Genomic DNA, 14,723 nt, shown 5'->3' with positions numbered 1-14,723 from the left:
AGAGAGCACGCCAGGGGCACCAAGGGACCGAGCCCTCCGTCCAGAGGGGGACAGCGGTCACAATACTGCTCACCAAAAGACAAAGGCCAGGCTGCCCTCGGGCACCCCTCAGTCTTCACTTTTGTCTCTCCGGAAGAACCAGCAGTCTGATTCCGTCTATTTCAGCCCCCGTCTCTCTCCTCTCCACTCCCACGCTGCTGAACCGTTTTCATGTCAATCACAAAGGAAAAATAAGTGGGGGTGGGGGGAAATACCTAGGAGTCTATTATCACATATTAATATGTTAATACTTTCTTTCTTTAAAAAACAAACCTCTTGATGTTATTATTTTGCAGACTACGCTTTATAGTACCTGTGTGACGGGACCTAGAACACTGGATACAAATAGAGCTATGTTGGTTTATCATAATATGTACGCAGAAACTTTCTTTTTGTCATATTATCCTTGTAATGTAAGAAGATTGTTAATAAAAGCATTTAAATTTACTCACCATGGTCGAATTGCTGCTTCCTTGCCTCTATCCCCGGCCTGTGCTCTGGTTGACTCAGAACAGGCCCCACCACAAGGTCTCAGGTGTCAGGGTAGGAGCCTGCCTGCTGCCAGGTTGGAAGGAACTAGAAGAGGCCACTAGCCCCTTCTTGCTGCTCTCATTGTTCCCCCATTAGAGTCTCCTTCCAGCAAGTAACCTACGTGCCTCGCCCACCAGGCAGGCCAAAAGAGGTGTGACCGAAACTGTTTAAAATAAATCTCTCTGCCCCCATATGCATTCATCCCACAAGAATCTCCTGGAGGCAGCACACAGGGCTGTTGCAGATAAACTGTTGTTCTCATTCTCCCTCAAACTGCCTGGCATGGTTCTCTACTTGCAGACCTGGTCCCTGGAGAAGGGTCTTTCCTCAATGGTTTGTCACTGGCACTGGTATAGGGGCGATGAGTGATGCTTTCCCCACATCGTTTTACAAAGATAAGCATAAATCCAGTGAAGACGCATACTATGTTTTAATTTTTTCCTCCTGAGCTGCTTGGTCCTCCTACTCCTGTTTCCCTGCCCTGCCCATTTGTCTTCCTTTCAGGAGCCTGCCTTGTTCCTTTTTCTTAACCTCTGTCTTCCACCATTTTCCTCCCAGCCCTTGAACGCTTCCTTCCCGTGGTTGATCACTCAGAGGCCTCCTGTTGTGAAAGCCACTCTACAGACCCCATGGAATGGTCTAGTTTTCTTCTTCCCAAAGGAGGTGTAGGGAAAGAAGGAGCAAAGAGACATAGCTGTCCACATCCAATCAGCCCAAGTGAACCAGGTTCAGCCCCACCCCCTTCCTGGGCTACATAGATTTGACCCACCCTTTGCAGCAGTATCTGGAACATGTTAATGATTTCATCACCAGGAAGCAAGGGAAGGAAAGACTCCCCATTTGCACTTCACCATGAAGTTGGTCTCCCCAAACTGGGGCTTGTAGGAAGTGATAAGAGGCTGAAGTCTATTCTATTCCCTTCCTCCCTCTTCTCCCCAGCTTCTCCTGTCCCTCCTTCCCCAAGATTCAAGGGCAAGTTGAATTCAACCCAGAGAGGACTCAGGAGAATGACCAGCTGCCTGAAGACCTGAAAGGCTACCATGCAACAATTTCTAGAATGGTCTTTTAAAACATAGATTCAGTCATGGCATCTTCTCTGTCTAACACCCTCCACTGGTTTCCCGGTGCCCTTAGAATTCAATCCAAACTCCTAATTATGACCCATCTGCCCTGCACAGTGCAGCCCTGCCTACCTCCCAGCCTCATCTTGTCCTCCCCTGCATTGGGCTCCAGCCACACTGCCTTCAACTCACTAAGCTCTTTTCTACCTCGAGATCCTCTGATGCCATGGGCCCTCTGCCTGAGATAGCTTTCCCCAGATGGTTGCATGACTGAACTCTTCTCTTTTAGGTCTCATCTAAAATGCAGCCTCATCTAAAATCCAGCCTTTCTAAACTGTATAATTACTGTGTGTGTGTGTGTGTGTGTGTGTGTGTGTGTGTGTGTGAAAGAGAGAGAGAGAAACAGAGATTGTTTTATGTCCGTCTTCCCCTTCCATATTGTAATGCCCACAAGGGAAAAGCTACATAGTGGGCACTTAATCAGTGGGTATTGAAGGAATGAATGAACTTAAGCCACTCCTGATAGACGTGCAACCCCTGCAATGCTGTATTGGTCACAGCTGAGATCCTAGGTTCTTCCATGTTGCCTGTCTCTCTATCTTGGTTTCCTTCCTTGATCAGAAAGACCCTGCACCTGACCTCTGCTTATATCTAACCTTGACCCGGCCCCTACTCCACAAAGCTGGAGGTTGTTCCCATGGTACTCACTTGAGTTCCCCTCCATTCCAGCTTGCTCTTGCCCCTTGGACAATGCTCCGCCCAATCCTCCAGTCAGGTGTCTCCTAGTTCCTGTATGAAAGAGAACTTTTCCAGCTCCTTCCAGCTTGATGATTCTCAGAGTTCATAGTTCCAGGTAGCATTTTTAAGCTACTGCCTATGCATGTAAGTGATCTTCCAATAAAGACCCTGGGCTGCTGCTGTACCCCGGAGTCTGGACCTTTTAGGGTTAGACAGCCCCAGATTCAAACCCTGCTGTGCTTCTTTCAACCTATGGGACCTTGGACGAGTCACTTATCCTATTCTATCTCTTCGGCGCTTAGCCCAGAGCCATGGTTTACTAGGTGCTGATTATCATTATCCTCATTGCGACCTCTAAGATCAGGGTGAGTGAGGTGCTAGGAAGCATCAAGGATTCCTGCTGCCATTCTCTTTCACCCTGAATCCCTGGGGCTGCAGGGTGACTTTTAATAGAGTCGTTTACACCTTCAACTGGCATGGATGCCTCTACCTAAATGGGAATCACCATTCCCCTCTCAGAGAGATCCTCAGGGCACCTTGTTCTGCTTCCTGCAGCTCATCTCACCTGGCCCTCAAGGAGAAAGGAACTGCGGAGAGGTTCTGTTTGTTCTGGCTAGAAAAGCAGGTTCCTCCTTGCTTGTCCCTGGTTGGAACCCCTGGGTTTCTGAAACAGGATTTCTGTCATCACTCGTCAACAGGCTGTCCTGAAATACCAGGAAAGGGTGCTGGGAAACTGAACTGGGGAACTATATGCCCTAGCATGGATAGGCTGCACTGACAGGAGACCAAACCTGGCTGAGGATGAGCAAGCACAGGGGCCAAATCACACAGTGGCCACCAGTAGCTCAGTTTCCATGGCAACGTCTGGCTTCTAGAGATGGAGGTGACTACCTGGGAGAAAGTCTGGCTTCCTCCCATCCTCCTCCAAGGTAAGGGTCTTCTTCTCTGGCTGGGAGAAGCTGCTGAGGTCCCTGCCAGGGGCCATCTGTGCTGGCTCACCTGCAGGAGATGAGGAAGGGGAGGAAGGGGACAGTTCTCCAACACGTGGACTAAGAAAATGCCCAGCTCCCTAAATCCATCCACAGTCACATACTCTGACTTTATCCTTGCCAGGCGTCTGCCTCAGGAGGGAGACAGAACAGATGCTAGAGTTCAGACCTCCTGAAATGGTGATGCTTCCAATTGGCTCTAAAAAAAAAAAAGAAACTCTTGGATGGAAAATTACCACCAGCCCCATTAGCAATTAAGCAAATGAGAAGAGTCTGATTGAAGCATCAGGTGCCATTGCAGGTTGTCTAAAGGAGTGAGTAGCTGTCAGGAGGGACTGTCAGGAGATCCCAGAGGGGCATTACCAGGCAGGCATGGGGCAGGGAGAGCAAGTACACATGTATGTGGGTTTCATTTGTTTTATGCACACGATAGGAGGCTAAAGGTATGTGTAAAAAGTAAGTTGTTGGCTGGGTGCGGTGACTCACACCTGTAATCCCACTACTTTTGGAGGCCAAAGTGAGTGGATCGCCTGAGTCCAGGAGTTTGAGATCAGCCTGGGCAAAACCTAGCAAAATCCCATCTCTACAAAAAAACACAAAAAATTACCCGGGTGTGGTGGCATATGCCTGTGATCCCAGCTACTAAGGAGGCTAAGGTGGGAGGATTGCTTGAGCCTGGGAAGTCGACGATGTAGCGAGCCTAGATTATGCCACTGCACTCTGACCTGGGTGACAGAGCCAGATTTTGTCTAAAAAAAAAAAAAAGTTGCTGACAGTTTAGGTCACAGAATCACAAAATGTTAAAGCTGGAAGGAGTCTTAGTGATCATTTGGTCCAAATTCATTTTACAGTTGTGGAAACTGAGGCCCAGAGGTAAGTGACTTACCCAGGGCCGTGAAAGTGGTCAGTCACAAAGTCAAGTCGGGTTGCAGATTCCCAGCTCCTGATGCAATGCTCTAGACAGTCAATTTCATACACAGGAACAGTGCTTATTATTTGAAGCATTTCAACGGAAAGGCCTTGTATACAGTGACTCATGAACTCTGCTTCCCTCTTCCATTTCTCTTTTATATCAATTTAGACTCTTAAGTATGACTTTTGGGCTCAGGTGGGCCATTTTCATAGTTACCTGTGAAACATAGTCTGCATAACATTTGGCTATGTGGGATAAAACCCACCGATCCTATTTCATTATGAAAATTAAAATGCTAGTTGCCATTAAAATAGAATGTATGTGCATACATAATATAAAATAAGGAATTATATGCAGACTTGGAAAGCAAAGACATCTCATGGCTTTCTTTATGGATTGTTTATCCTATTTAAGAACATTCTATTTTAATTCTGTGTAACCTGGCTAATTTTCTACTAGCTTTACAATTCAGGCCCTGCCCCTTGCTTAATCCCTCTTCCTCCAGAAGGCAGGGCTGTAGTGGCCACCAGGAAGGCTTAGGATGACAGGACTCTAGGAGTCCCCTTGTCCCTGCCTGCCACCAGGAGTTCGTGAGTACCACTGGCTGCTGCTAGATCCTTCCATTGATGGAGTATTTCTTTGGGGAATGTTAAAGAAAGAGGAGTTACTAGTTTCCACCTAATTTTTCTCCCCAGCAATGAAGCCAAATCCCTGAAAAGCCTCATCCAACCTTGGCATTCCTAATTGTATGTAGCCTCTTTGATTCAGTACTCAAGCAAGGCCATCAAGGTACACATACATGCACACGCACAGAAAACTCTATGACTCACTCTATGAGCGAGTTTCACTCACTCCTGGGTATATATCTTAGAGAAACTCACAAAAGTGCACAAGGAGACATACAGAGGAATGTCATAGCAGCATTTCTTGTAACAGTAAAAAAATAAAAAGTAAAAGAAACATGTAGATATACATCAACCACATAGGACTGTGGCATATCCATACAATGGAATATCATACATCAGTGAAAAAGGAAATAAACTAGCGCTGCATGTGTCTGCACAGATGAAACTGAAATATTTAATGTTGAGTGAAAATAGTGTGATACAATTTAAATGAAGTTTAAAAACACTTTATGGAACTCAGGGTTTACAGAGACATGTAGTAAGTGTATGAGGGAATGCCTGGGATGATAAACCCCAAATCTAAGGTCATGGTCTTCTGAGTAAAGGGCACTGAGGGTACTTCAATTGTAGTTGTCAAGTTTTATTAAACATGGCAGTGGTTCATAAGTGCTTATCAGATGATTTCTTCTGCATTTTACATGCCAAAATATTAGGTAAAAAGGGGGAAAAAAAGAAAACACCAGGCAGCTGACCCTGTTGGAAATTTTTTATTTACCACTGCAAGGTTTTTGCTCCAAAGTGTCACACCAGACATATGACTACAATGTCTCATGCGTCTTTTTGTGCTTTAGTTCGTGACTGCAAAACACACACTTAGCATTTGACAACAGGAAACACAGAGGGCAGAAACAAATCACAAGGACTAGTTGGTTTAGGCTACAGCCACATTTCACCCAGGACTCCTTTACATCCAAGAGAAATGGACCCTGAATAACTGGTCTCCTAGCTGACTCTCTGTGCCCAGCTTTGTTTGGGGTGACTTGTCATTCAACCCACACAAAAAGTTATACCTCAAATCAAAATGGACAGACATATGCAAGGTCTTAATAAGTGCTCAACAAATAGATATTGATTTGATGCAAGAGGTGGAGTCACAGATTAATGAGGGCGAACTCCTATTTTCTACTTCAGAAATCTCTGAAGAAAGAACCAGATCACCTTTTTGGGCAACACTGCATTCTGAAATGGTCTCTCATCTTATTTTCACCTCTGCCTCACACCCTTTTTAGAAATGCTCGCTGGCATCACACAAGGTGTTCCTTTAAAAAATGATGAGATGCTTTCACACAGGCTCAATTACTGTAATTTGATAGTAAATTGTCAATGTTTCTGGTATAAGGTAAGCTGATGTAAAGACTACTGAAATATTTTGATTTGGCAGTTTGACATCTCTGGGTAATTTAAAATGCACTAAGATGGAGTTTCAGTGGAAAAGCAGAGCAATTATATTCTCTTCATCTGTTGCTTACATTTACATGGAGAGCAATGAATTGTCATTAGGCAAATAGCAATACTCAATGTCATGAATTTCTAGCCTGACTGCTGAGACATCTGATGCCTTTACCATTGAGAACTCAGCTAGGACTCTAATTTTTATGTCATTTGCAGTGTCTCTTTCTGCCTACTCCGCCAGGCATTCTTAATTCATTAACTCACTCAACAAATACATGTGGAGCACCCATGAGACAGCTTTATCCCAGGCACTTAGAACACAGTGAACATAACACAACTCTCCTTCAAAATGTATCTCATTTCTGTAATCCCTGCTAAGTGAGGTCAAGGCTGACATCTAAGATGTTCTGTGGTGGAACCTGGCTCCCATCAGGGGCAACCTTTAATTTGGATTCTGGAAGACTAAAACTTGGAGATAAAAAAAAAAAAAGAAGAAGAAGAAGAAGAAGGAGAAGGAGGAGAAGAAAAAGAAGAAGAATGAAAGGATGCTTCATGACTGAATGATGATGGGTGGAGTTGATAACTCTGGGATCAGGGGCCCCGCCCAGCCCACCTGAAATTCCTTTGATGGTACTATAAGGCAGCTGCATAGATTTATAAGGAGCCATGTTTTCTGATTTTTAGTCTAGAATCCAACTTTTCTAGATTGGAGTAGTAGATGTTACCAAGAAGAGAATGCTCGTCAGCTTTCAGCTTATAGGAAATGTTTTGCTTTCTTTTAGCCATACCAACCAAAGAGAAGAAACCAGTATGGTGAAGAGATCTCTAAAACATGTTATAGAAAACCACTAACAAGTGCTTTCCTAAACAACACTTGGCAGGTGCTGGTCAACCTCATGATGAAGGTTTCCAATTATCCAAAAGACTTCCCATGAAAGAGGGATTCAATATTTTTTCTGTTTTTTCAGAGGATGGGTAGAAGTTATTTCTAATGCTTTTCTATGTCTGTACAGAAAGAAAAAATAATGACCATAGGTTATAAGGTTCCTGCTCAGATTCTCGGGGAGAGGCCAAGTATAACTTGACTTGTTGAAGGAATGAAGCCCTTACCCATCTTGTCTAGGAATTCTGTCTTTGGGCAGTAGATTAGGGTGACATCTGAAAGCCCAGAGTTTTAATGTTAATAGAGGGGGTCCAAAGGCAGAATCCATGGTTCTGGAAATACCATGATGCTTTTGGCACTTTCTGGGCATTCTCAGCTGCCAAATTAAAGTGAAAAATAGGCTGGGCATGGTGGCTCACACTGGTAATCCCAGTACTTTGGGAGGCCGAGGCGGGTAGATCACCTGAGGTCTGGAGTTGAAGACCAGCCTGGCCAACATGGTAAAACCCCGTCTCTACTAAAAGTACAAAAATTAGCTGGGCACGTTGGTGGGCGCCTGTAATCCCAGCTACCCGGGAGGCTGAGACAGGAGAATCACTTGAACTTGGAAGGCAGAGGTTGCAGTGAGCCGAGATCGCGCCACTGCACTCCAGCCTAGGCAACAAAGAGCAAAACTCCATCTAAAAAAAAAAAAAAAAAAATAGTAACTTAGCTTAAAGATGATCTGCTGGTGGCCTCAGAGTTTGTTTTTAGCCAGGGAGTGCCTACAGGTTTTGAACACTATTTCATCTATTATATCATTCATTGGGGTAGGTTTCCTAGTCATTAGTCCTATCTTATACAGCTGGCCAAACAGGTTCTGAAGGGCAATGTCAACAAGAGAACCCAGGAATCCTGGTTCAGGGGTAAGTACTGTATCCACTCAGCAAGGCTCATAATTTAGATTTAATTAACAACGTGGACATCTGTTTAGAATAACAAGGTAGGAATTCAAAACCTAGCTGCTAGTTATTTACCCATTCAAGTGAAAACACATTTACCCATTCAAGTGAAAACAGAGGGAGGCACAGTTGCAAAAGACCTGATTTCCTTTTTAAAATTGTCTTTCTTCTCTGCCTACATGTAGCCAGATGTCATAGACTAAGTCAATAACTAAATTCCTCCTGAAGTGACTGGAACACTGAGAAGGGACCGGTCTATCTCAGAGAGTCACTTTGGTGATGCTGGTGGGTGTGACATCTAGCAATCAGAACCCAGCCAATGACTCACAGGAGATCCCACCTGTACTTTGTTAGGGATGGTCTCCCCAAGGATAACAGAAACTGATTTTAAGATAAAAACAATAAAATTCTTCAATAAAAAGCGCAAAATTCAGTCCAAGAGCAGGGGCCTTATGAAATGCACAAATTAAAGTATTAAGAATTAAAATAATTAAATAAAAAAGCCGAGGCCCCAGATTTCACACTGATGGTTGAGGTGTCCAGCATTGGAACTGGCTGCACCATGGTTTTGGGACTCCATCAAGGACTGTGGCCGAAAACCTGTGTGGAATGTTGTAGAAGGAATTTCTCCAAGTACAGTGCTCCACCCTCTACATCAACTTGTTAAAAATGAAGGCTCCTGGGCTTCGACCAGGAATACCCACTAAGAATGTCTCCAGGTGAGCCTAGGAATCTGCTGGTGACTCTTCACATGCTAAAGTTTGAGAACTGCCTGGTGACTGCCCTGCGTGGTGAGCTTGATTGAACACTGGCTAAGGTTTCTTTCCATCTGGGCAACCTCTAACTCTAGGAGTTGATCCAGGATACTTTCACTTCCTTCATCATTTTTGAAATGCTTGTTTTTCAAAAAGCCAAATTCTTCTTTGCATCCATGATTCCCACATTTAGCTTTCCCTGCATCTGGCCTAACCCCACCTATAAAACAGGCATAGGAACTGTATTTGATAAGCATCTCTTTCAATAACACAGATGGGCAAAATGCATTCCTCAGTATGACCCGCATATTCCATTTCCACACACTGTCCTGCTCTGTCTTGCTTATTTCTTAGAAACAGGAGTATGATAAGAGAGCCATCCTAGCCTTGCAAACACATCTGTCACTGTCTTCTGGGTGTCAGAATGAGGAAGGGGCACAGAGAAGAGGTTGCAGAAGATGGGTCAGGGCTGTCCAAGAAGGGAGGCGGCCAGGCAGCTGGTTACAGGTGCAGCTGGTGCCACATGGCAATCTGCCGGCGAGGGTTTTTGAGCATCTCCTCCCAGTGGCTGCGCTCAGAGCCGGAAGTGTGCAGGCCCAGGCTGCAGTGGCCAAGCACACAGCTCTGCCCTGACTCGTCCTGGCCCAGCACTTCCAGCTCTACACTGGAGGCCTGCAGCAGGTCATCGGGCAGCTCAAACATGATCATCTCGTTCCACACGGGGTTGATCTTGTGCTTGGCTCGTTTAGTCTGCTTCTTCTTCAGCTTCCGAGCCTGATGCTTCAAGGTCACCTTGACAGAAACATCTGGGGAGGGGCAGAGGGGAAAAAGAGACAGAGAGAAGGGCCAAGAGTGAGTTTCTGGGATCTGGCAGGGCCCAGGACAAAGCTCCCTCCTGGTGCTAGAAAGATGATATCTCTAGCTCAAGAGTTCGGACATCTGCGCCCCATATACCCAACATCCTAGAGGGCTCAGTTTTTCCTTCTGGATACCCCAGCACAGGTCCCAAGTCTATGTGACCATAGAAGGCTCTGCTATAACAGCAGGAAAGCATCCCATCTGGACAATCTGGAATTCTAGGAGTCGATCCAGGATACTTTCACTTCCTTGCATTGGAGATTATTCTCTGCTCCCCCACTGGGCCATGCATTCATTCAACAAATATTAAGTGCCTACCCTATGGCAGGCACTGTTCTAGATGTGGGGATACAGCAGAAGTTCTTGCCTCTACAGAACTTGCACTAAAGTGTAGGAAACAGCCAATACCACGATATATAAGGCTGACCACTGGGTGGCCTGTGATTGGGGCATGTTAGAGTACCAAGAGGGAACCACCCTTTGCTACATGACTTCATATCCCCACATCAAACCAGGTCCATGACAATAGCTCAGGGGTCCTGCAGCTGGATTTTAAACTCAGACCAGAAAAATGAAGCCAGCCCCCAAGTCTTCATCCCCTTGATTCTTGGTCTAAGCAATTTTGTCTGTTATTAAAATAGGAGATCCCCTGCTGGTTGGTTGAATTCTTCTGATCCGTACTTTTTAAAGTTTTATTTGAAGACCCCCAACTTCCTATGGAAGAGGGATGAAGGCAGACTGCCTTTTCCTGCACACTCCTCCAAACTCAGGACACTGCAGCAAGAGAGCTGGCCCCGAGGAAATCCACAAACAGGTCACCAGGTGAGCTTTCATGTCACATCACAAGGCTGGACTGAATTACTTAGGGTTTCCAAAGCTAATGTGAGAATAATTGTTACTTTGTATTTAATGCGGTAATTACCACCCCTGGGAGGTTAGTTTGTTATTTCTGCAGAGATAGTTGAGAGAGGAAGTGTTCTACTGTAATTGTCCTGACAGGAGCTATAAAAGAAAGCAAGAAGCAAAGAATTGTCTAAAGGGAATGAGAATAAAAGCATTGAACTTTGACCTTTGACTCAGGAAACTGCCAGCCAGACCAACTCTTCTGATTTCATTAGCCCCAAGTCTTTTGCTTGAAATTCAGAATGCAGTGGCAATTCTTTATTTGTACTCTGCTATAAATAGAGACTTATTTATATCTTGCTAGGAGCATGTGGCTGCCAGTCCAGGTATTATCTGGCTAGCTGAGGATGCTTTCCTGCTGATATAGGAGAGCTTGCTTTGGTCTCCAAGATGCTGAACCTGGGCTGGGGTGTCCATAAGGAAAAACTGAGGCTTCCGGGGTGTTGAAGAAAAGCTTATTTGGGTATATGGGGCACAGATGCCTGAAACCTCAGGCCTCAGCCCACGTACCCACACACCTTCTGCCATCACCCACACTCAGCTGGTGTGAGGGTGGCAGTTGGCAAAAGGCTGAGAAGAGAGAAGAGACTGGGGTGGGTGGGGGGAGTGCAGTGGTGGTGAGTTCAGACAGGAGGGGAAGAACCTGGGCTTCCTGACAGCTGCCTGAAAGGTGGGTCCAGTCAGATATGGGTGACAAAGGCTGGGCCAAGTTTTCCCAACAGTCCAGGCCCTTCACTCCATGGCTATAGTCCGATCCTTGGCTTCTTGTGCTCTGTGGTTAGGGCTGATGGTTCTCATAGTGGATCTCCAAGGTAGGGAGCCCCAGGTGGCTCACACTTGGGTCCTAATGGATGGGATTGGTCCAAGAGTAAACGGATGTGAACTCGAAGAAGTGAGTGTGTCCTTGAAAATCAGTTTGTGAACTTAGGGTGAAGAACACAGCTGAGTATGGTTCTGTAGATGTGCTCATATTCCACCTCCCTGCTTACCTGTGACCATTTCCTCCCAGGCACCACCTCCCTCAGCACACACTCCCGGTAACTGGATGGGCCTTGGCCATCCTCTCATATCTCACTCACCCTTCCCCAGGAGCTCCTTGGACTGGTTAGAGTGGAGGTTCTTGGCTTTAATCAGCACCACCAGGAGGCGGTTGGCAGCTGGGAGGTAGCTGATGGATAGAAGGACCTCTCCAGCTCCTGCAGATGGCTCCTGAAACAGAAGAGGAGACACAGGAGGGGAGTCTCACCTGGGGACGGCTTCTGACCCAGCAACAGATGCTGAAGCTGGGGTCATGCTGGATTTGCATCCAACAGGCATCCTTGAAACCATTTACCCATCAATTCTGGGGTCTCCACCCTTGCAGAAGAGAGCAAGGCACAGAGGAATTCTATGTGGCATGCACTTCAATAGCAATTTCTTTGTTTGCTTCCAAATGCTATTTTTCACATACCATATAGTCAAATCCAACATACAAAACAGAGCAAAGAAATGCTACTCAGAATGCAGCAGGGGAAAGGAGGCCAGAATTCCCCATTACCCTTCACCTTCCGCCACCCCCAAGCTCCTGGGACACCTCTGTCCTCTAGAGCCTCAGAGAACAGTTTCAGAATCCCTGCATGGGCCCATCAGGTTCCTGGGGGCAGTGGGAGAGTTATAATTCATTACTTTGTTTGAAAAGATAGTTCTTTCCAGCTTCAGGAGGTTGCTTCATCAACAGGGGGACCAGTAATGTCAATGAAGTGCTGGGGCATATGACGGTAGATCATGCCCAGAGGCAACTGGCAATAACCACACCTCGAAGGAGGTGATGCCCTGTGAGGCATCCAAAAAACACATCTATCCCTGCATGCAGCTTTAGAGTAATTCTCCTGAAATTCCTACAGGAGTTTGTTTGGAATTTCAACAAATCCATCAAGGGACAAGAACCACCAAAAGACACCTCCCAGGAGGTGGGTGTTTGATTGCAATCCAAGCTCTGGGGAGACCTGGCAGGAAAGAGAAGGGAGTGTGAGGGCAGGGATCAGCTGAAGGTCAGAAGTCTCGTCTGTTGAGCAGGAAGAAGATGCCCTTCCCTCGAAATTCCAAGGAAGAGGCAGATGTGTGGCCTGCTGTGCCAAGATGGAGAGTGGGGAGTAGGAGTGGGGGAAGGGCCCATGGAAGCTTGTCCTTCTAGATGTCACAGCTTTCAGTCCTGTGCCCCTTCCCTCCAGGTTTGTCCCTCTTTCCCAGCTGTGCAATGAGGGTAATTCAGTGAGGTCTGGTACCAGGCTGGGGCCCTGGCTAACAGCCACCATGGCTTCCTAAGCTTCCTCCCCTCCTGTCACACCTAGGATGTCTGTCCATCCATCCTGGACCAGGCACTCAGAAGGGCTGAAATCAGTTTTTCTTTGCTCACTGTGACCTCTCTGGATTCAATCATTCAGCAAGCTTATGTAATGCACCTACTGTGTTCCAGATGCCATAATTAAAGCCATGAACTCAACACAACCAGCCTCAAGGAAGCTTGCAGTCACATGGGGAAGACAGACAGGAAGTGATTAAATATGTAACATCAGGCAGCATTAAATGCTATGAAGAAATATAGATATCAGAGGATGAAGTGAGAAAATGCATATAGCAAGTTCTTAGTAAAGGTCATAAATTACAATTCTAATGACAACAGTCAAAACAACAATTATTAATAACCCAGAACAAGAGTAATGCTGTGAGCATAGACTCTAGACCAGATTAACTGGGTCCAAGTTCCAATCTTACCACTGTGATCTTGGGTAAGTTATTTAACTTTTCTAAGCCTCCATTTCTGCCTAACCCCAATGATTCCACAAGTTTTGAGGGACTGGTCATATGAAGAAATGATTTGGGAGCCTCAAAGGAGTTTGGTGATGAAATGAATGATAGCAGCTAACACTTACTAAACATTGTGTGTGAGATGCAATTACATTGTCCATCCCACTAGAAAGTAAGCTCCACTGTGGCCTCTGTTCACACTATGCAACCCCAGCACCTGGGACACAGTGGGCACACAATAAACATTTGTGAAAAAAGGGCAGCACATCCCATTTATAATCTTGACGACAACCCCAAGAGGGCTACTGATTTTGTTCCCATTTTAACATAAGAACCTGCGATTCAGAAAGGAAACATCATTGCCAGAGGTCACATAGGCAGGAAATGGCAAAACCAAGCCTTGGAAAGGAGGTCCAGTCTGAGAGCAAAACCTAACTCCTGAATCCATGGCTCTCCAGCTTTCTCAGTTGACAGCCCTTCCCAACCCTCTCATTTCACAGTGAAGAAACTGAGGCCCAGGGACTTGTACCAGGCACCCAGAGAAGTGTCCATAGAGTTGGGATGGGCACCAGCCTCCCGGCTCACGGTCGATTATTAGAGGGCCACAGGTAGCCCGGGCTATAGCCACAGGGTGACCAGACTTGAGTCCTCTGCTCCCTGCAGACGAGGTGAGAGGAGTCAGCACCTGCTGGCCTCTGCAGGGATCTTCACTTTTGCATAGGGTGAGGTTAGCCTAACCAGCTGCACCATAGCCAGACAATTTCAACAGCACCTGCTCCCTGGGCACTGCTGCTGGAAGTACTTGCGGACTAAAGTAATCCTGGCTTTCTTCTTCCTTTCCCTGGTTTTCCCTGGTTTTCTCTGGTTTTCTCTTTCTCTCAGGTCTCAGTGAACCATGCAAGACTGCCCTTGGAGGTTAATATGCAGAACCTACAAAGAACTTAAACAAATTTACAACAACAACAAAAAACAAACAATCCCATCAAAAAGTGGGCAAAGGATATGAACAGACACCTCTCAAAAGAAGACATTTATGTAGCCAACAGACATATGAAAAAATGCTCATCATCACTGGTTTTCAGAGAAATGCAAATCAAAACCACAAAGAGATACCATCTCACTCCAGGTAGAATGGCGATCATTAAAGTCAGGAAACAACAGAGGCTGGAGAGGATGTGGAGAAATAGGAATGCTTTTACACTGTTGGTGGGAGTATAAACTAGTTCAACCATTGTGGAAGACAGTGT

General features: G+C 45.9%; 1 protein-coding gene across 2 annotated transcripts in view; it reads right to left on the bottom strand.

Moving 5' to 3' along the window:
* Nucleotides 1-5,648: 5,648 nt before the first annotated feature.
* Nucleotides 5,649-14,723, bottom strand: part of SYT13 (synaptotagmin 13) — a 56,862-nt gene continuing 47,787 nt past the window's right edge. For both annotated transcript variants that reach the window (XM_017858191.1, XM_017858190.1), the window contains exons 5-6: nucleotides 11,769-11,898; nucleotides 5,649-9,734 (exon numbers count right to left, since the gene is read on the bottom strand). In XM_017858191.1, coding sequence (XP_017713680.1) covers nucleotides 9,430-9,734; nucleotides 11,769-11,898 — 435 coding nt within the window. In that variant the 3' untranslated portion in view covers nucleotides 5,649-9,429. The remainder of the gene's footprint in view (nucleotides 9,735-11,768; nucleotides 11,899-14,723) is intronic.

This window comes from Rhinopithecus bieti, unplaced genomic scaffold (assembly GCF_001698545.2).
Source record: "Rhinopithecus bieti isolate Rb0 unplaced genomic scaffold, ASM169854v2 scaffold_46101, whole genome shotgun sequence".
Taxonomy (NCBI): Eukaryota; Metazoa; Chordata; class Mammalia; order Primates; family Cercopithecidae; genus Rhinopithecus; species Rhinopithecus bieti.
This window is presented reverse-complemented; position numbering and strand designations above follow the sequence as displayed.